The sequence below is a fragment of the Parasteatoda tepidariorum genome, chromosome 11, assembly GCF_982258835.1.
Source record: "Parasteatoda tepidariorum strain Cologne lab strain chromosome 11, Ptep-v5.0, whole genome shotgun sequence".
In the NCBI taxonomy this organism is placed as follows: domain Eukaryota; kingdom Metazoa; phylum Arthropoda; class Arachnida; order Araneae; family Theridiidae; genus Parasteatoda; species Parasteatoda tepidariorum.
Genome location: NC_141765.1, coordinates 25,438,303 through 25,460,944, shown reverse-complemented (window position 1 = coordinate 25,460,944; position 22,642 = coordinate 25,438,303). Strand labels below are relative to the sequence as shown.

General features: G+C 30.4%; 2 protein-coding genes across 4 annotated transcripts; one reads left to right on the top strand and one right to left on the bottom strand.

Annotated features, from left to right (window-relative positions):
• The first annotated feature begins 1,650 nt into the window (after nucleotides 1-1,650).
• On the top strand, nucleotides 1,651-9,680 carry LOC122271863 (mite allergen Der p 7). 2 transcript variants are annotated; one of them, XM_087154365.1, is made up of 3 exons: nucleotides 1,651-1,820; nucleotides 2,718-2,791; nucleotides 9,001-9,680. In XM_087154365.1, exons 1-3 carry the CDS (start codon nucleotides 1,816-1,818, stop codon nucleotides 9,621-9,623), a joined length of 702 nt encoding a protein of 233 aa, XP_087010491.1. In that variant the 5' UTR covers nucleotides 1,651-1,815; the 3' UTR covers nucleotides 9,624-9,680. The 2 variants fall into 2 exon arrangements, with proteins under 2 accessions (XP_087010491.1, XP_087010490.1); XM_087154364.1 differs by having other exon boundaries at nucleotides 1,806-2,160.
• Nucleotides 9,681-15,932: 6,252 nt separating this feature from the next.
• LOC107452626 (mite allergen Lep d 7) lies at nucleotides 15,933-22,562 on the bottom strand. Of its 2 annotated transcripts, none has more exons than XM_016069164.4 (3): nucleotides 22,398-22,562; nucleotides 18,873-18,964; nucleotides 15,933-16,696 (listed from the first exon to the last, which is right to left on the bottom strand). In XM_016069164.4, the coding sequence occupies exons 2-3, from the start codon at nucleotides 18,934-18,936 to the stop codon at nucleotides 16,095-16,097; spliced, it is 666 nt and encodes a 221-aa protein (XP_015924650.1). In that variant the 5' UTR covers nucleotides 18,937-18,964; nucleotides 22,398-22,562; the 3' UTR covers nucleotides 15,933-16,094. The 2 variants fall into 2 exon arrangements, with proteins under 2 accessions (XP_015924650.1, XP_015924651.1); XM_016069165.5 differs by having other exon boundaries at nucleotides 18,873-18,960; nucleotides 22,398-22,507.
• Nucleotides 22,563-22,642: the final 80 nt, after the last annotated feature.

The window sequence follows — 22,642 nt, the reverse complement described above, 5'->3', positions numbered from 1 at the left end:
TTGGATTAAGATTACTGTCAAATTCTATTAAATTACTTACATTAAGACTGTGCTGTTTAATTAAATAAAACTAAATGCTTGCAAAAAAATCGATGATCAATATTTACTATACTAAAATAATTATATTGTAATAATAATATACACAAATAATGTCCAATGTACATAATTAATATATATAAATATGTATAAATAATTGCCCAATATATACAAATAATAGCACAAAATATGAATAAATATATGCTCGAAATCTGTGCTTACTAATTACGTATTAGTGTACTTAAATGCTTACGTTCTGAAAGTATAAATATTTTGCCAAAATTAGAAGCTTATATTTAACTGAAATATTCTTGTTTATTACATGTAACATATTATTTATTACATTACATTAACTCTTACCTAACAAAATCCAAAACAAACGAAAAAGAACAAAATATAATTCAAAGCAGATGTGATTTTCAATAAATATGTTAGTATTAATAATAATAATAATAATAATAATAATAATTGTTGCTATTCAATTTCAGAAATAGAAATTTAACATTTCATTGAAGATTAATATGTGAAATAGAAATTGTTTTATATATAAGATCAAGATTTGCATTTAGTGAACAAATTATGTAAAGATGCATAAGAGGACGCGATATCACGGGAGAAACTTTTCGTCGCAAATTCTCTTTCACCACGAAAAGTAATTAAAATTACTACTACGTCCTACGTTCGATTCATGGGTTTTCATTGCAATTTATTTTGAGATACTTAGAATCGAAATATTATTTTGTGCCACTTGCAGAGCAACAATACTATTACGTGATAGAAAACTCCAAGTAAGGCCGGGAAGTGACTGATGCACGTTAAATCTGTCGAGTCGCAAAAGTCCTCCATGTTCCCATAACAAATCAATATCTCTGGGGGTACTGGATCGTTCGTTCTCTGATTCAGGTCAAAATTACGATCTGTGGATGAATGAATGGATATATTAATGGGTCCGCCCTATAAACGGGTGCGACGTATGGTGTGGCAGAAGTCAAATTCTTGGCCATAGATGGCGCCACTGGAAAACTAGAACAATCGCACCCCCTCTGCCTAAAACAGGCATACGTCAACAACAACTTCTTATATTTGAAAAAATCGAGACCTTTAATATTTAAGTTAAGTCTGTAAATAAAAAGTTCAAACAAGAGCACTCGCATGAATTTTTTCGGAGTGAAACCATGAAATTGTTCATTAAAATTATTTAAAAATCGGCTTTTTTATAGCAAGAATAACTAACGAATAGCTCAAAAATTTTCAAAAACAATTTAAATAATTTAATTGAAGTTACTAAGCTAACAATTTTAAAAAACAATTCATATTTTTAACGATATTTCAAATTTAAAACATGAATAATATAATAAATAGTATACTTTATTTAAATTCTTTAAAATAAATATAGTATGAGCTCTAAAGAAAAAACAATGAGTTCCAGTGTTCTATAATTTTTAATTTTAATAGTAAATAAGAAATTTTTTTTTGTTATATCTTCCATTTAGCAAAATTGTCTTAATTTTTTTATTATTTTGAACTAAATGAGCAGTAATGTTATCTAAAAGAAAAAGAAAAAAATAATTTTTATAAATTATGATCTTTTTTTAATGTGAATGAACAGATGGCTCCCGTTCACATTTGTTGTGCAAGAAACGAAAAGTCCTGTTATGATAGGAATACATTGCTAACCGAAATTTATAAAGATAAAGAAAAAACAAATAACAATCGAAAATCTCAAATAAAATTGTGAAGATTGCCACGACCTATTCTTTTTAATTCTTTTTCCGAGGAATGAAGTAAGCAATGAAGTTTTTGTTTTCAAAAATTAAAACTTATCTAAACTCTCGAAATTATTCTTTAAATTAAATCTCTAAGAAATTTCATTGATTAAATTATGTTAAATTATTTAATTACTTTAGGTTATATTGTATTTATCTCAATATAAATTGCTGAATTTGCCATTAATTATGTAACTTTGGTACTTTTATTGTATTAATTAATTTTTTGGTGCTCTCCGTCGTTATACTTTTTATTTTCATTTATTTATTTTTTGAATATTTTGCTTTGGCTATACTGTAACAAATTCAGAAAGCACTCCTCACTGCAATATGGATTGATGAAAAAGAGATTAAAAAGGTCTTGATCTTTTGTATCTGGTCAATAGTTTTGTGCTTCAGTATTATGTAATTATTTCAATATAAATAGTTGAATTTGCCGTTAATTATGTAACTTGGGTACTTTCATTATATTAATTAATTTTTTGGTGTTCTCCGTCGTTATACTTTTTATTTTTATTTGTTTATTTTTTTAATATTTTGTTTTGGATATACTGTAACAAAATTCAGAAAGCACTCCTTACTGCAACATGGATGAAAAGGTCTTGGATCTATTGTATCTGATCAATAGTTCTATGCTTCAGTATTATGTAATTATTTCAATATAAATAGTTAAAATTGTAGTTAATTTAAAACTTTGGTGATTTTTTTATATGAATTAAATATTTTGGCACTCTCCGTCTTCATACTTTTTATATTTACTTATTTTGTGTGTATATATATATATATATATATATATATATATATATATATATATATATATATATATATATATATATATATATATATATATATATATATATATATATATATATATATATATATATATAAAATTTAATTGTATTTTATATTTTACAGCTGTCACTTAGCCATGATTACTGTTGCATACTTAGCAATATTTGTCTGCGTAATTTTTGGAACATCTACAGCAGGTAAATAAAATTTTTATGGCTTAAATATAATTTCAAAAAATGTGCTGTAATATTTTTATTCCCCAATTAATAGTCTGGAATGATGCTATTGATTACAATTAATATATTCTGGATTCTGAACATCTATATTATATAAAACGCTAATACGTACGTATGTATCAATAAAACCGATGATATTTCTTTTCTCGCCCTGGCAACAATTTTTATTTTTAATTGTAGGCGTTTTGTACAAATCTCTAAACTTTTTTTCGTATTTATCCACATAATTAAGAAGTTGTGAACTCATTACATAAATACAATAGCATTTGTCTTCGATTCTCACCGAAGTCTAACTGCTTGCAATTTCAAATTAATATTGAAATGTACGGGTTTAGAATTTTCTACAGTGAAAAGTTTTCAGAACTTCAGTGTTCAGAAAAGTATACAAAAGCTAGATGTTAAGAACGTATCCAATGAGCGAGCAAAGCGAACATCGGATTGCGAAGCAATCCGAAATGAACTGCGAAAGCAGTTTCGGGGGGGGGGGGGTTGGCGAGCGCCAGCGAGCAGGGGGCGAAGCCTCCTAGTTAAATAGTATAAAGCTAGATGTGGATTTACTTGTGTGTGTGTATACAGGAGAGGAGGGCTAGAGTGGACAAACGTGATAACTTATAAAGAAGTAATTTATTGCAACTCAGAAAGGCATATATAAAAATAAAATAAAATCAATTTCAATCTAAGCTTTATTTGAGAATAAATATTGACATATTTTAATTAAATTACTAATTTACAATCGATCGTTTCACTACTCTAAGAAATACATTTTGAACGCAATACAATATATTTGAAGAAAAAAAATTAGTATTTAACTTGATTTATTTCAAAGCACGTAACCAATTTTAACTTGAATCAACTTTAATAACCATAGTTGCAACTTGCTGATGAAATGGTCCGAACGGGCAATGAAATGAACAATGAAAACAACTCGGAAAAGAGGAGACGGGACCGTTGGCTAATATTCCGTTTCAGTTTTAAAAAAATATTCCTTAATTCATCTATATTGAATAATATTCCTTCATTATACTTCATAAACTATCTTTTACTTGATAAGCTTTATCTTATGCTTTTAATGTTCTAATTGGGTGACGATACCGTCGAGCAGAGTAAATAGTAAATAAGGATGAATAATAGTAAATTTAGAATTCCTCTCTCCGTCCACTCCCCTTTGACGTTTGAATTCAGTCAGCAAGAGAAAGGTTTCGTAACGTGTATTTATATCTGTTTTTAGGTGACCTAAAGGTATTAAGTGAATGAATTGATGGTAATGAATTGAGGCAATATCGAGATCCGCCTAACTTTTTACAAAGGTGACATTTTCTGCAAAAAAAAAACTCTACCTTAGTATTGTTTTCAAATAGTTATTTTGCAAGTTTTCAGAATTTCCACTTGAAGACAGCATAGTACCGAGAAATATCTTATTTCATACGCGAAAATCGTAGTGTTTCTTTCTGAAAACGCTTTCTTGGCTTATCTCTTCAAATATATTTCAAATCAAGTGTTTTGCATTTTTTTTTTTTTTTGTTGAAGATATTTAAAATTAATTCGTGTTCCTATATTCATTAGTTCGGGTGTAATTCTAATCTTAAATATTTGAAAAATATTAGGTTAAAGTACGGTTTAAAATTTGCTGAATAATGAATTATGTTTAAGTATGTAATAATAATAAAAAAAATAATAAAAGAAAATCTAATCATAATTTAACTTTATATTTTAGACAACTCAAATCAAAGCACGTTCTATTAGATTTTCTTAAACAAAAAGAGTTGTAGTTACAACTTATATTTTTAGATAATATATTTTAGATAATACAATTTAAAATTTGCTTTACTACTTTTCCTGTAATCAAAATTTTGGAAGGACAAAGGCTTACGCTTAACACTAGAAAGACTGAAATATCCATACAATGAAGTCAAAATGACTGTTTTGTGAAAGAATAACTAATGTATAAAGAAATTTGTTTAAAATTAATTTTTAATATTTTTGATATTATTTTAAGTTGCATAACAAGTTATTAGCAAATATCAACAATAAAAATATTTATAAAAGTCACACAATTCTAAGAAATTGTGTCATTATATACATCATTGTTTTTCTAATTGAAATTAAAAAGCAGTCAAAATTACTTCCTTGGGCAATCTAGTGTTAAAATAGGATAATTTAGAAATTGTTACTTTTAAAATGATACTTTTAACTCAAAACAACTGCGAGTTTTCTGAGAAAATTTTAAAAAGTTAGAGCTGAGGTTTTTTCTGATTCACACAATCAAAATAACATCCTGCCCTAAAGATTATAAATAGTTAGCATTTAAAACGAGATAATATTATATGTATCCTGCTTCACATCCTGTTCTCACAACTTATCAAGGAAATATTTTTGTTTCTACAATTTAAAGAATCTTTAATTACGTTATATATCATCTTTTATTTTACAAATCTTTTTAAACTTCGGAAAATATATATTTAGTACACAACCGTAAATAGACATTCAAATCTGTGACTAAAAACGTTTAAATAGTGATAATGTGATACTGAAATGTACTTATTTTCAAAAAGGAAGCAAGTTTGCTAAAGTAAACTACGAGTCTTCAACCCGTAACCCCCAGGGAGCCCCGATTGTCCACCTATGATATTTTAGAAGCTCACAAAGAGATTATAAAAAAATAAACAAATAAACATTTCCACCCAATATTTCAATAATAATAATACCGATTGGAAACGTTCCCGATATTATTATTGAAATATTACCATGAAACATTTATTTATTTAAAATTTTCTTAGTGAGCTTCTAATATGCACTCATGTCCATAAATTAAGGATAATTCAGAATCACACGGAAATCAAACTCTAAAATTAAAATTTCACCTGTAGAATTATCACACACATCCTGAAGAAGAATATGCAAATTACAGGAAACCACTAGATGACGCTGGTAGTACGTCACAATGACGAGAGTGTAAGAGAGGGGTATATAAGGAATGGTGGCAAAGAAGTAAAATTGTTCACAAGCGCTTTAAAAGCCTTTCAGTGCAATAACCGCATAGTTATGGCACAAAGGAAGCATTTGGATGATTTTTTACGTGGCAGAATCATCGGACGACTGGAATGTGGACGTACCCAGCTGGAAGTATCCGAGGAACTTGGAATCACCCAGAGTGTCATCTCCAGGCTTTGGCAACGATTCCAAGATGATGGTAATGTGAGTAGACGTTACAGCACAGGTCGCCCCCGAGTTACAACGCCGAATGAAGACCGGTATTTGGCAGTTACTGTCAAAAGAAACAGATGGAGCACAGCATCAGACCTGTCTCATCAGCTCTCCTCAGCTACCAGTACGACAGTTTCAAGGCAGACCGTGTACAGGCGCTTAGGGCACATTGGTCTATATGCTCGTAGGCCTGTCAGATGTGTTCCACTTACCGCAACTCACTGTCGCCTGCGATTAGCTTGGAGTAGAGAGCATGCATTGTGGACACCGCAACAGTGATCTTGTGTGATGTTTTCCGACGAGTCCAGGTTTAGTTTGCAGTCTGATTCTCGCCGGACTTTCATATGGAGAGCGTAAGGTACCCGTTACCACCAAGACAACACCATTGATCGACACCGTTAGGGTGGTGCAGGATGGCTCGTTTGGGGAGGAATTATTCTTTGTTCCAGAATTGACCTACATGTTCAGAGTGTAACAATGACAGGCCACATCTATAGGGATGTCATTCTGGAACAACATGTACGTTTGTTTCGGGGCGCCATGGGTGCTGAATTTCTGTTTATGGGCGACAACGCCCGTCCTCACCGTGCAAACATTGTAGACGAATGCCTTCAATCGGAGGATATCACCCGTATGGATTGGCCAGCATACTCACCGGACTTGAATCCAATAGAGCATGTGTGGGATATGCTTGGCCGATGAATTGCAGCCCGTCAACCCCCTCCCACCTGTCTACCGGACTTTTGGAGAGCATTGCTTGATGAGTGGTGTAATATTCCCCAAGATCAGATTGATAATTTGATACTCATCATGCCTAGGCGTTGTACGGCCTGTATTGCATCGTCCAGGAGACATACTCCGTATTAACCATCATACTAACCATGTTATACTGTTTTTTGTAAATAGGTTCTTTTTTGAAATTTGCTCCAGAGAGTAAAAATCGCAATTTTTATTAATTACGTCAAACATATAGCATCTTTTTTGCTCTTTACCTTTTGTTTAATACATGGACTTTACAAATAAGTAAAATTTGTTTGGCTTCTGTCTCTTTCTGTGCCTGAACTTCATTATCCTTAATTTATGGACATGAGTGCATCATAGACGGACAACCAGTTGCCTGAGTTTACGGGTTGATGCCTCGCAGTTTATTTAACAAACTTGCTTACTTTTTGAAAAGTTTATTTCGGTATCACAATTTAAATGTTTTTAGTCTCAGACTTGAATGTCTGTTTATGGTGTTATTTACTAAAAATATTTAGTCTGAAGTCTGAAAGATTTGTAAAATAAAAGATGATATAAAAGCTAATTAAAGATTTCTTAAAATGTTAAAACAAAAATGTTTCCTTAAAAGTAAGCAAGTTTGTAATCAAGTAAACTACGAATCTTCAATTCGTAGCCCCCATGTAACTGGTTATCCATCGAAGATAATTTCAAAGCTCAGAAAAAGGATGTTTAAAAAATATATAATTTACAGCAATATTTCAATAATAATAATAATAATATCGATATTTTGATCTGAATTACATGACTGCGTTATTTTAAAAATAAGATATTAGCCAACAGTTTAAAATATCCAATTTTTCTAAGCCTCAATCTTTTTTTTCTTCATAAAAGTGGTTTTTACTTCTCAACAAAATGTGATCATAAATGAACCACTACCTCCAAATGAGTTAACACGAAATTACTCTAATTCTGTATTAACTCTTATTCTGTCGCTTTAATAATTGCTCTAGTTCTGCATTGTTAATTCTAAGCTCTTAAATCCAGTGAAGTCATCTTACTCAATAAAAAAAAATGACTAACTGGACTAAAAAAAACTTCAAAATCGATGACTTAAACATATATATAAAGATAAAAACATAAAAATGTACTCAGGTTACAATCGAACGACTATGTCTGTTATTTCTGAAAAGTAGAATGGTAGTAGTAAAAAGATTTTGTTCTTAACTTTTAGTGTGTTCATTAACTAACCTTATTTAACCTTATTAAGCTTCAAGGAATTTAAAAATATATATTAAAGGTGGTAGATACTATAAATCTCTATAACTTATTTTTATTAACTATTTGCGTAACATGGTTTGAATGCATCGCATTTTTAAGTTACATTCTAAAATAATTCTATTCTGCAAATTTTCTACATTAAAAGATGAATAGTACTTTATGAATTTAATATAATTTAATAAGTGTATCTACGGAAAATTTTGATTAATAAAAATTCACCAAAAGCTTAATGTAATTTTTTCTAACTAAAGGACTTTTTAAGGAACTTTTTTTTTTTTAAAGGAAGTGTTAAAAAAATGACGCTACATAGAAGGAAAAATGTTTTAACTGTCAAAATGTATTCTTTAAATTATCCAATATGTAGTTATTTAACGTAATTTACTGGTTAACGTAATTTACTGGTTAACTACGTTAGTTCAAACTCATAAATTCCGCTTTATGAACAGAATGTCCATAAAGCGGATTTGCCGTCAGATCGTCTGGTGCACTTTATGGACAGAATGTCCACGGAGGACTTATTGATGGAACTAACCCGCATTTGCAATACATAGACAGGAAAGCTACGAAAACTTCCCATGGTTAGCCTGACGGCAAGGGGACTTTAACTCATGATCCGTCTACCACTGAGGATATTTTACGTCAGCAAGCGGGATACGGAATCCGTATCCACCAGTCATCGCTGTGATTCGAACCCGGTTCACCTCATTGTAAGGCGAACGCTCTATCAGAATTTTGAAAATCATTTGTTCAGGATAAAATAAAATAAACCTTGCAGGAGGGGGGGGGGGGCAAATAAGTAATTCTACGCTACTGTTAAAAATACGTATCGTAAAGAGGATTTTAAAAAATGATGTATACTATTTTATGGCATTTACCATTTTTTGTTTACGGTGTTTTGGGCAATGAAGAGCTCAATTATAAATCAATGAAATTAAATGTTTTAAAATAATATTTATTCATTTCAGATGAACTCCAAGAAAGAGCTAATGCATACATAGATGATTTTATATCTAAAGCAACAAACGGGTCAGGAGGTTTCATCGATCCTCTGGAATTAGACGATTTGGTGAAAGAATTCGAACGCGAGATCGCTTTCGTCAGAGTTAAAGGAGAAGCTAAACTATATGATGGAAAAATTTTAGGTCTTTCTTCTCTGCAGAGAAAAGGTAACGCTGTGGTAATCGACTTGGATGAGGTGCTCATGATATCTACTCAATTAACATTCAAGAAAATCCAGGCCTCATACAGAGGAGCTTTGCTTTTAAATGATCTGGGTCCCAAAGTTACACTGAATGCAAGAATTGGAAATTCAAAAGTTTCTATGTTCCTTCTTGTACCTGCTGAAGGTGGCAAGGCAGATTTGATGTCTTTTAACATTAATAAATTGCAAGACATACGCATCAGCATTTTTGGATTAGGACCTATGGGTTGGGGTGCTGGTCTCTTGAGCACTTTGGCTCTGAACGCTTTAGAGAAACCTGTAGCTAAAGCAGCGTCTGTTAAAATATTTGCCCATTTTAGTAAGGAAATTGAAAAATATCCCTTCCCAGGTAAGGGCGACGAAGTCATCACAGAATCTGTCTTTTAAATATGCTTTCAAAATTGTAAAATTCTTCATTGAATAAAAGTCTATTGTCGAAAACTACTTCAGTGTTTTTGACTGATCATAAATGTGTCTGTTTACTGTGGAAATATCTTTAGAATTACATTGTCGCAAACGAAGAATTGATCTGTGTTATAGATGGTTGACTGAATGTAAATAATAACAAGCTTCCTCAAACTGGAAGAAATTTAGAAAACTTCCGGTGTATCTCTCCGCTTATGTAATGCTTACGAGGTGATGCGTGAACAGGCTTAATATTCTCGGAAGTTTTGTTATTGTGATTTGTGTTGAAATTTGTGTGTAGTTTTACCATTTATAAGAGTTTTTTGTAATTTATAAATTCTAACACATCATGAACCTAAATAAATTTAAGAAAATTAATATCACAGCATAAATAAATTGTAAAATTTGGCATGCTTTGAGCTCGCTGTGTCTTCCTAATTCATTTGTTATGTTACGTTGAAAGTTCCGGTTGCAAACTTCCGGTGGAAAACTTCCGGTGTATCTCTCCGCTTATGTAATGCTTACGAGGTGATGCGTGAGCAGGCTTAATATTCTCGAAAGTTTTGTTATTGTGATTTGTGTTGAAATTTATGTGTAGTTTTACCATTTATAAGAGTTTTTTGTAATTTATAAATTCTAACACATCATGAACCTAAATAAATTTAAGAAAATCAATACCACAGCATAAATAAATTATAAAGTTTGGCATGCTTTGAGCTCGCTGTGTCTTCCTAATTCATTTGTTATGTTACGTTGAAAGTTCCGGTTGTAAACTTCCGGCGGAAAACTTCCGGTGTATCTCTCCGCTTATGTAATGCTTACGAGGTGATGCGTGAACAGGCTTAATATTCTCGGAAGTTTTGTTATTGTGATTTGTGTTGAAATTTATGTGTAGTTTTACCATTTATAAGAGTTTTTTGTAATTTATAAATTCTAACACATCATGAACCTAAATAAATTTAAGAAAATTAATACCACAGCATAAATAAATTATAAAGTTTGGCATGCTTTGAGCTCGCTGTGTCTTCCTAATTCATTTGTTATGTTACGTTGAAAGTTAAATTGAAATAACGCATTTTATTGTAAACACTACAAGTATAATAATATTAGATAACGCGCATTTTCAAGCTTAGGAGTAGAAATCAGTCGGAAGTAGTGACCCGGAAGTCTTACGACCAGTATTAACCCTAGGTGTCATCTGTGTTGAGCTTTACACGGTCAACCTTCCATAATAGATAATTTGTTGATGTTAAAAAATAAAATGCAATACACAGCGTGAATGGGGCGGAGCCTCTTAACTGTTTATAATAAAGTGTTGTTAAAAAGTTTACTGCTAGTAAACAGAACAAATTTAGACACAAGCAAGGGGTACCCGGTCTCACTCTATTGCCCGGTCTTACTTCATGCTTTTTTTATTTCCAATGAGCTGCACAATCGGTCTTGCCGATGAGCAGACCTAGTGCGTTCTCCAGAGGTGGTATCCACTTTTTCAGGACCACCACAATGGGTGAGATACCATTGGTCATGCTAATTTGGACGTCTAGTTTCTGCCACACTAGATGGCAGCACCAAGACTCTATTTGGATGCTAAAGTCTTACTTCATACTTGCTAACTTAAAAAAACAGAGCATAGAGTGAAAAATATCATTTGGTACTCTAAATTTGCTTTATAAAAAGCAATGGACGTCATACTTCCCATACATACCAATATATACCTAAAAGTATTTGTAGTAACTTTGCCCAAGGAGCACAAAATTAGGCGTTTAGTGGAAAATGACATACGGAAGAATATTTTATGTTTTTTTTTCTCTCACTTCAGGATGGGAACAATTTAAAAGAGGATTTACGTGAAGGGATGATGCCTTATTTTGCAAAAATGCGTCATGAAAAAAAAGTATCACGCGTGTATGTATTGTACGTATGCATTTTAAGTGTGTATATATATCTAAAAGTAATAGTAAAATTTATTTTTAAAAAAAGCACATTTCTATACGGCAAAAACAACGATATAAATACAATAACACTTTAGAGCTTTAAATCTATGTGGTTGCAGGATTAAGTATGAATCATAAAAACAAGAAAAAAGAAAAAAGCTGATGAGGAAATAAACGAAAAAAAAAAAACATTAACTGTCAGAAAATATGAAATTTGAAGAATGCAAATCAAGATGGTGTCAGGTTTTGCACACGTTAAGAGTTTTAGTCAGAAAATTAAACAGAATTACAGATATTCAAATAGTGATACATAAATAGGTAGTGTTTTAAGTTAGGATATTTAAGCCCTTATGAAATCCATATTGACTTTTAAATATGAAATTTAAATTCGTATTGACTTATAGATATGAAATTTAAATCCGTATTGACTTCTAAATAATAAATTTAAATCTAAATTGACTTCTAAATATGGAATTTAAATCCATATTGATTTCTAAATATGAAATTTATGAGGTTAAGTGAGATAATATCCTGTTGCATTAATTTTTCATAGACTTTAGATAAGATGGTTATTACTGAAATTAAAGTTATAAATTGGATCATCATTAGGTCGTAGATAGATCATTTATAAATTGGGGTAAGAACTGAAATTTTCAAAATATCTGGGAATATATCACTAATCAGTAAGTTATTTAATGAACTTGTTTAGAATATCAACACGATTATTTGCAGGAATTTTATTTGTTTTTACATAAATTTTGTCACATCAAATACTTTTTTTAAAATTTAAATTTTTTATTATTTCTAAAACTTCAGTAGTTTCAATTCCAGAGCAGTAAAAAAAAATTCTGGTTATGTTAAATATTTCATGTCAATCAAAGAAACTGCAGATTTTAAAGAGGTCAAATGAGCGTTAAACATGTTCGTTAGTTGTAGATTATTATCGATTTTTGATAGAGAAATTTTTACTTCTTTTATTTAAGTATTTAGTTGATTATTTCCAAATATTTTGTACTGTTTTTGCTTTCCTTAAAAAAATTTAGATCACAATCCTTTTTAGCCAGCGGTTACTTTAACGTCCTTTTTGCATACCATCCTGTAAAAATTATCATTATTATATCAAAAACACTTTCTCTAATGATTTTGCTTAGATTTAAACTTACTTAAAAATTTTATTTGTAATCAAATATTTTTTAAAATTATTTTTATACTTTTTTCAATCTTAATTTTTTATGACTTTTAATTTGTCATAAAAAGTTACGAATTCTTTAAATCAGCATTTGTTTTTAAATCGAAAATGAATTCATTCAAAACGTTTAAAGCTTTTTTTTTTATAGTTTACTAATTTGAAAATACAAAAATGTGTTTTTCCAATCTTCATTTGTGGTTATAATATAATTTTGCATGATATTAAGTAATAATCTGTGATACTAGTGATTAGACGAGCAGTTTCAACAGACAAAGTGGTATAATTAAAAGAAATATGTATGTATTATTTATTACTTAATTCATTTTATCAATAAAATTGAATTGGCAATATTAATTAAAAGAAAAAAAGCATATTAATGAAAAATATTAAATGCAATCAACGCCATGCTTAGAAGAGATTAGTACATTACGTCACCAATCAAAATTATATTTTTAAATTTCGTTTGAAATAGAAATTTTTTACTTCATTATTAAAACATTCAGTTGGGAACAAAGGAAGCCAGGGGCTCCCAATGATTAGGGCCCCCCTTAAAATGGAATTTTTGAAAATACATTTTAAAAAATTAAGAAAAACAATGATTTTTTAAAAAAAAATCAATTTCAAATATATATTAATAAAATACAATAATTTTTTTACATAATTTCAATCATATTTATTTATTACTTAATTTATTTTATTAAATTTAATTTATTATTATTTATTTTTATTTTAAATATGCTCTCTTAAATGAAAAGATGTATAAATACTTTTATTTTTGAATAAATAAAAAATATCTGAGAAAAAAAATTTAATCTAAGGGACCCAAAAATTTCAATGGCCTAGGGCCCCGCGTACGCTTATTCTGGCACTGTAAACAACTATGTAAACAATTTCTGAGGATTCCAAATAGTAACTAATTTTCTTTTTTTGAAATCATATTGAACTTTGTCGTAAACATTAGTACCACCAGATGTAATATATCATCTGCATCAATGAAATGTATCAAAATTTACACCATTGAAGAAATCTAACTCAGATTCTGTTATCCCTGTTTCGCTGAAGAATATCAATTTTATCTAAAGCATTGCATAACCTAGCAGTTCCAGTTAGTCATGAAAATTCGATATTTTGCCTTGAATATTAAAATGAACAATATTAATTGCTGTAGTATTTAATTCTGAAAGTAAACAAGCATTTTTTAAAATTATCTAGATTGTAGGGTGATAGTTACAAAAGTAGTTTAGACATAGCAAGAAAGCTTGTCACAAGTAACTTAGTTTAAATCCGTATCTTTGCACATTCGATACAATCAAGCATTTTCATTTTTGCGTAGAAATATTTTCCATTCTTTTATCAAACAAAATTTAAAATTATTATCTTTTTATAAAGTCTTACTTTGAAATAGTAATTTCTTCATAGCTGACTTCAAATGCTTGTTTATTAATATAGAACAGGTGAAATCTGTTGCTTCTATAATTATTAAGTAGATGCTAGATTAAGTAGCGGCGATTCATCTATCTCCTTGAGATCTGGTGGTAAATTGCTCGATAATAGTTTTAAAGCATTATTTAGAATCGAGGAAATTTGATGTGATGATAAAATATCTTATGGCATGCTTACCTTTAGATTTGTTCGAACTTTGCCAACTGTTTCGTTCACGCCGTCAGTCCCGCAGTGGACTGATCGTAAAGACACGGTTCCCAATAGAACACCGAAGTCAAGCATCCTCGGCTGCTGTCAGTAAGCGGGTGGGTGACCACTTTGATCATCCTGTGTAGGGACCGAGGGTGAGCGGTATCGGTCCTCGTTAAACTGTTCCATAGTAAAGTGCTCGATTTCGCGTGCAGGATGTCGGGCTACCAAAGCAGAGGAACCATCCCCTCTGCAGAGGATCAAAATTGCGATGGCATGTCTTCGGATCATCCTCAGGGATATTTCCCAGACTCTCGCCAATACCAGCATTGTGCAGCTCTAGTGCGACGTTAATAAAGTACCAACCAACCTACCAATCGTTCACGACTTCAATTTCAAATTCGGACTAAATCGAGCTCGATATTTCCAAGTGTGGGCAGCATGAAGCTTTCAAGGGGCCTCTCTGACTCAGTCGTTTGCGTCTCACCGTTCCTCCAAATGCTCTGTAAACTGGAGGTAGTAGGTTCGAATCTTAGCAACTTTTGATGTAGCTTCGTGATGATGCCCTTTCTAACCTGTGTTATATACTTTTCAACTTGACTAAAGCTTATACGTCATACATTCTTACTAGCGCAGCCTGCATACGTATGCGTAACAATGTACGGTACGGTGATTTTATTTACGTCTCACTGGAGCTGCATAGGGAGCTATTGGTGACGGTCTGGGAAATATCCCTGAGGATGATTGGGAGGCAACATATATACGTCACATCCCGTTTCACAGGGAGGACACATTCACGCACCATCCATCCAGCCGCAAATCGTAATTTTGGTCTCCCAGTACTCCCAGAGGTATAGATTTGTTATGGGTACTTGGAGGACTTTGTGACTTCAACAGATTTAGCGTGTACCGGTAATCATTTGTGTAGCAATGGAACAAAATAATAAATGAAACTGACAAGCGAAAATATTTCCAATGAAAAAAGAATTTTCGGCATGCACATATATATATACAGGAAAAATTAAAAAATTATTGCTTAATTAGGCTAGTTTTAAATTTTTTCTGCCATTTTTCTGAGACCCGAGCTCTAATAAGGACACTATTCATAATGGCAGAATTCATGACAATTACATAAAAAAGAATTTTAATTGTAAGCCTTTTCGTATATTGTAGAACATTTTTACAGTGTATTTCTGCACAAAATCTACAAGACTCGCATAATGCGAAATTTTTTTGCTGTAAAACTATCCGAAAGGTAATGTGAATCGAATATCTTATCCTTCTTTTAATTTTTTGTTGTAAATAAAAATTCAGACTAACTAGGGTAAAACCAATCATATTTTTTATGCAGACAATCACTTTGAGAAGGCATTGAAGCAGCAAAAAATCATAAAATATTATTTGAAATTTAACCAAATTCAGTCCTATATTTTGAAAGCTGGGTGTCAGGAGGAAATATATCTGAACATTCTTCTGATGTAAAAATTTTGTTTTTGTGCATAAATTCAAATCTCATAATATTTTACTCACGAAAAATTATAAGTAAAACCTTTTATTGAGTGAAATAAAGTTAAGATGTTTTACATATTTCGATATTTAACAATTTAATTTGGTAACATAAGAAATTTCGATAGACTACAGTAGTTTTTTGATACCACATTTAATTGATTTTTTCCAGTATTTGTATAAGAAAAATGATTACCACATATTATCATTTAAGCATTCATCAGGAACTACATATTTTTTCAACTTCTTGTCCATAAAAGTTTTTAGTTTGGTTTCCACAGCGTTTCTTACCAGATTCTTAAAGACTGTGCCAATGACTTTTATGTAATTGTTTAAAAAGAAATTTAGTGGACCTAGTCCTTTTACTTTTACTTCAGATCCTTTCACATCTTCTATTTTGAAGTTCGCTATTTTGGGATTGGTACCATTAGAAGTTGGAACAATATCTAATTTCATATTCACGTACTTGATAACGGCATTGATTGTAACCTGTGGACCATGTCCCATGAGTTTCACTGTGCCACTGCATTGTAATTTTAATTCTCCGGCTCCAAGATAGATTTTCAAATGTGTTTTCTTTTTCTTGTCCACGATGACATCGTCTTCGCGATTTAAGGAAGAAAGTCCGAAAATATATCCATCGAAAATTCGTGCTTCACCAGTGTAATTTACAAAAATAAGTTTTTTAGAAACTTCGACATGTTTCTCGGGAATTTGGTATGGATCTTGAAAATATTCTTTATCTTCTTTAAGATCTCTCAAAATTCCATCAACGTAATCATTACACGGTGTTCCTAGAAATAAAATAAAACAATGAAATATTTGCACACAAAACTTTGAAAAACCAATTACACTAGCAGCAAAAATTTCTTTTTCTTATTTTTCCTATTTTTAAAAATTTGGGGGGGGGGGGGAGTATTGGACGATACTACAGTTCACATCTCCTGCACTGTTAATGTTGTCCTCGCGGGCAAGGCATTAAGGCAAGGTGTGCTATTGTTCTTGCTTCCCAGTGGCGCCATCTATGGTCAAGAATTTGACTTAGGCCACACCCATACGTCACATCCATTTATAGGACGGACTCACTTACACATCCATTCATTCATCCACAGATCGTAATTTTGAACTGAACCAGAGAACAATCAATCTTAAATGCAATATCCCAAGAGGTATAATTTGTTATGGGAATATTGAGGACTTTGTGGCACGACAGATTTACCGTGCACCAGTCACCATGTACTACTGCCAGCTGGATTCGAACTCCCGTTTGCCACGTGAGTCCAGCGCCCTGTCAACCAGGCTATCTCGGCCTCCTGCAATCTTAATATAAAGCTAATTTGAATCATATTATCTTTAAACCTTTCTAAACTTTATTACACAAAGTTCAAAGTAGTATAAGGAGTAAATAAATATTTTCATTACATTTAAGAATAACTGGATAGTATGATTTGGTTGTTCTTTAAATATAAAACTGTTGTAGTATGAATTTTTTGCCATGGAATCAAACAATGTTTCAATTTTAAATATTTGTCATCAAAGTACAAAATAAATTGCATACTGAATTTTTTCCCCCCAAAATTGAAATAAATAAAAATTATTCATTTGAGAATATCAAAAGCGTGTTTCAAAGGAATAAAACAATGGAAAAATAAATTGTTAAGTCAGTATAGAACTTAAGAAATTTTTTTGCTAATAATACGTTAATAAATAAATAATGAATAAATAAATAAACAATAAATAATAAATAAATCAGTAATTAATAGCTAAATAATAAATAAATGAAAAATTAATAAATAAGTAATAAACGAAGACTAAGAAACAAATATTTTCTAAAGAAACAGTATTTAATTTAAACTTTGAATACTTGTAATACTTTACTTATTATATATATAAGTATATATATATATATATATATATATATATATATATATATATATATATATATATATATATATATATATATATATATATATCACGCGGTCACGTAAACGTTGCGACAAACGTCTAGGGCAGTTAGATTATATCATCAGGATTAAACTTGTGTACAAGTCCTCAACAGCCGGGTATGACGATATTTCTGGGCATCAGTTCCTATACAGTTTTAGCCCTGATGATGTGACTGGAAATTTGTTGCAACATTTACGCAACCTTCCAATATATATAACGGTTTTAAACTGGTACCTTTCGACAAAAATTCAACTAAAAATGCCATTTTTTAAAAAAAGAGAAAAAAAAGGGGGGACAGCTTTAGGAGTAAACTAATTTCAGATTTGAAATCCCTACACTCGAATTAGGTAACATCAAGTATTTGTATAAATGCAACAAAACATTTCCTCCGCAATGTAATCTATATGCCTAAAGTATGGTCACAGCAAAGCATTTATAGAGCAAAAATAAATAAATAAACAAAACAATTTCTGGCATAGTTTGTCTACGGTAAGAACTCCCCCCGTCACAAAGTGTGAGGCCGTCTGTTGCTATGGAAACAAGATGACATTTCAAGGAGGATGGCTTCTTTCCACTCTAGGGCTAACACAATAGTAAAATATTCCTTTTCTTTCGCTGATCAGAGCCAAACCCTGTCCTAAACCTCGTCCCCACAATCTACCTTAAATAGTTATACCTCGTTACCATTGCCACCTTTACGGGTCCAGACGATTGGCTTGGGGAGTTATTACTTTAGACAAACTATATGCTACTCAACTAATACAAATTTGTGATTTTTGGAAAGAACGAAAATATATTCTGATCAGTCTAGCTTGAAACTATGAGCTATCAATTGTATCCAACATTAATATTAAAAGCAATATTATTTCTCATATTCTGCTGCCTCGGTTTTTCTATAAAATTATAAGCATCATCTTGTCTATAAAATAATTTAAAACCCAATCAAATATAATATAAAATCACATCTAATGTATTTTTATTTTATGATCATGAATAAGTTTCATAAGTTTCATGTATAAGTACCTTCACTGGATGCTATTCCGGCAAGGACAATTCCTAAAATCCATACGGAGGCCAATAAATGCATGATTGGAGAAACTGCTTTGAAAATCTATCTGAAAAATAGCAAAAAATTTATAAGGAGAATATTATTCGAAATATTGGAAAATTATTACGAAAACTTATTACAATTCGATAAACAGTTCGGATTTAAAAACTAATTTTCGCTCAAAAAAGTAGATAGAGAGGGAAACAATTTTGAACGTTTCTGTTTTTTTACACTAAGTTTGAAAAGTAATCTGCTTAAAATATAACTGTATATGCTTCAACCATTTGAGATATTCATGACATTTTTCAAAAAAAAAAAAAAACTTAATAGTTTTCAAATTTAAAAATTATATTTTATATTCAGAAAAAGTGGGCCACCTTGTCTGAATATGGAGTAACGTGGGCAAGCTTTAAGTTAAAGATATTTTGTATCCAGAATAAATTTTTTTTCCCTTAGTTTCTGAATCTAATATCGTGCATATATTTTGTAAGGAGTTTTAAAAGTAATTTAACTAATCTATTGTTAGCATCTTTTTCCTACTACCCTTTATAATCTATATTAAAAACTAAATCAAAAAGTATAAACACTGGGGTCCGCAAATTGATATTTAAACTATTGCTCAGACGTATTCATGTTGAAGAAGGTGGAATTATTAACAACAAAGCGGCTTTGAGTGCCTGAGGAAACAGTGACGAGTTGAAAGACGATTACTAGAAACATATTCGGGTTTTTTCAGGCAATTAAACAGGCTTTGATATAATTAAATTCGCTTTCCAAAGGAATTATTATATATATATATATATATATATATATATATATATATATATATATATATATATATATATATATATATATATATATATATATATATATATATATATATATATATATATATATATATATATATATATATATATATATATATATATGTAGAGGGTGATTCTGAAAAGATGGGCAAACAAAATTTTAGGAAGTGATAGTACACACCCAAGCAAACAATTTTTATCAAAGGATGCATGGTCGAAAACAAAACGCAAAGGTGCTAGCACGTTTGGAAAGTTGTTTGATGCAAACGTCTTATGTATGACACTCCCATTGAATCTGCAGAAGAACTTGTCGCCAAGCTTTCGGCCGCTGCAGGGAAAGTTTGTGATATGCCTGGTGTATTTCAAAATGTTCGCCTATCTTTTCCTCGCCGTTGTACTGCGTGCATAGCCGCTGCCGGCCACTGTTTTGAACACTTATTGTAATCACATGCCATTAAATTTGATTTTATAATTTAACTTCATCGTTCTTTGTGTGTTTTTGCATATAAGAACATAAACTTTGACGCCCTCTAGCGGTTTTGCGTTTTGTTTTCGACTATGCATTCTTTGATGAAAATTCTTTGCTTGGGTGTGTACTATCACTTCCTAAAATTTTGCCCATCTTCTTAGAATCACCCTGCATATATATATATATATATATATATATATATCACAGGAGCTAAAAGGTTTTATTATTTTATAAGTAAAGGAATTAAAGCTTTAACGAAGACACAAGAGCAGCAGTCTTGTCAAATTTTTTACTAAGGTTTTTAATCACACTCTTTAATTTATGTCTAATTTCTTTTCAATACAGTTTTTACAGATGTAAAACTCCCTTGTTAAATAACTTTTGCTGCTATCATTCAGTTATAAAGAGGGAAAGAAAGAAACGAAAAAGGAAGAAATAAACTTTCTTCTTAACTTTATTAATACAATTGCAAACTAAATTAATAACATTGTAGATATAATTTTAGTTGGACATAGATTATTTTTATTGTGTTTATAATCTTTCAGTAACTAAATAATAAGCCCCTGGTTTCATAATATAATTAGCCACTTCCGGAAACCACCGCATGTAAATGCTTCAAATTTTAAATATTTTTGTGTTTAAAACCGTTTAGCTAAAAATCAATAACTAATAAGAATGGATTTGTATTGCGCCAATGACAGAGGTTTTCAATTCACTTCTTGAATGTTCTGCTCAGCAACTACCTTTTGACCCATTTTTGTGAATATTCTGTCATATTTGTGAGAAAGTATTTAAAATGAAATTTTTAGGACGAACGGAAAATACATCTACAGAAAATTTTAGATTAATTAGAAATCTGGAAATCTGGAGATCTGGAAAGGGAAGTTTAATGTTATCTGGAATATTTCAAACCCATATTTTAAAAAAATTACTTTTATTAACTACTTTAAATACTGTCGACGTCATTAGAAAATGTAAAATTAAATGTACAGGGTATTTATTAGTTACCACTCTTATTATGTATAATCCGAATCTTTGTCAAAAACAATGCAGAAACATAAATAGTGGGGTTAGAAAATTAATGTGCAAATGAAAAAAAATACAAAAACATTATCAAAACCAAAAGAATTATTTGACCTTATACTAAATAATATAACTAGACAATAAACATATAATACATGTAACTAGACATTATGAACAGAAAAGCGAGATTAAAAATAAAAAATTCTATTTAATTTTCGAAAAGAACTATACGATTCTTAGAAAAAACTTCCGATCTTATTCGAAAATTAAACTGATGTTTTTAATCATACCTCCCTCAAATATAAATAAAAATAGTTTCAAAAATATAAAAATGACGGAAATAAATATTCGATGTATAATTTAATTTTTTGGAAGTACAATTTAAGCTTAAATTGTATAAATTTTTAGAAATATTTCTTAACTTGCCTTGCTTTAAATATTACTTTTGTTCATAGATGTTCAGTGTAAATCATATTCGGATTTATTACTCCCATAATTCGTAATCTGGGAAATATGGTCCCAATAGTTCGGTCAGGAGAGTGGTCCATGTTAATTTTAATTTTACTTTTTGCTTATTTCACCATATCTCGAGAACTTTCTAAGCGAATTGAAAAACTTTTGCACACAATAGTAAAATTCATTTATCCAAAGATAATTCCAAGCAAGAAATATCTTTTAGTAAATATTTGTTTTTTTTTCTCCTTCGTTTATCTAATAATAGTCGAAATAATTTTAAATTGTAAAGTATACAGATTTTTGCATCATTTTAATATTATTTTTCATGGAAAAATACAAAACTTGTGTGAAATCAATCGAATAGTTCCTGAGAAATCAAAATTTTAAAAAATCGTACTTTTAAGTCCTAGTCGTACCCTAGTAGTACAGTTATACCCTTTTAAACCATTAAGACTGTATCCTAGTACATAAAGATCCGATCATTAAATCAAAAGTTATTATGGGTGATCCGTTTATTTTTTTACGCAGTGTGCAATTAAATAATTCATAACCAATAAAATCTTTTTTTTTTAGTTGTTTTCTCATCGTAAAATAATGCAAAAAGAAAAGTTTCAGAAAATTTAAAATTTGAAATTTACGTGTTTATTTTTAATTACTGAAAAAAAAGTTAATGGTAACTTAGTAGCTTTTATTCCATCTTGCATAGTTAATAAGATATGGAAATTTAAAATAATGGAATACTTTACCTTTTCAGGATATTTTTCTTCCGCTTTTGCACTATTCCGTGATTAGTGTTTTCAATAAGTGAGAATTTAAAAATTTATCGCCATCTGCTTTATTCTCAAGGAAGATAGTTTGATTATAAATGTCCTTTGGTTAGTGATAATTGCGAGAATGTCATCATTTATCTGTAGTAATATTCTAATATTATTTCCATTGTACATATTACATTATTGATACCAAATTCAAAGTCAAAAGCTCGAACAAGTGT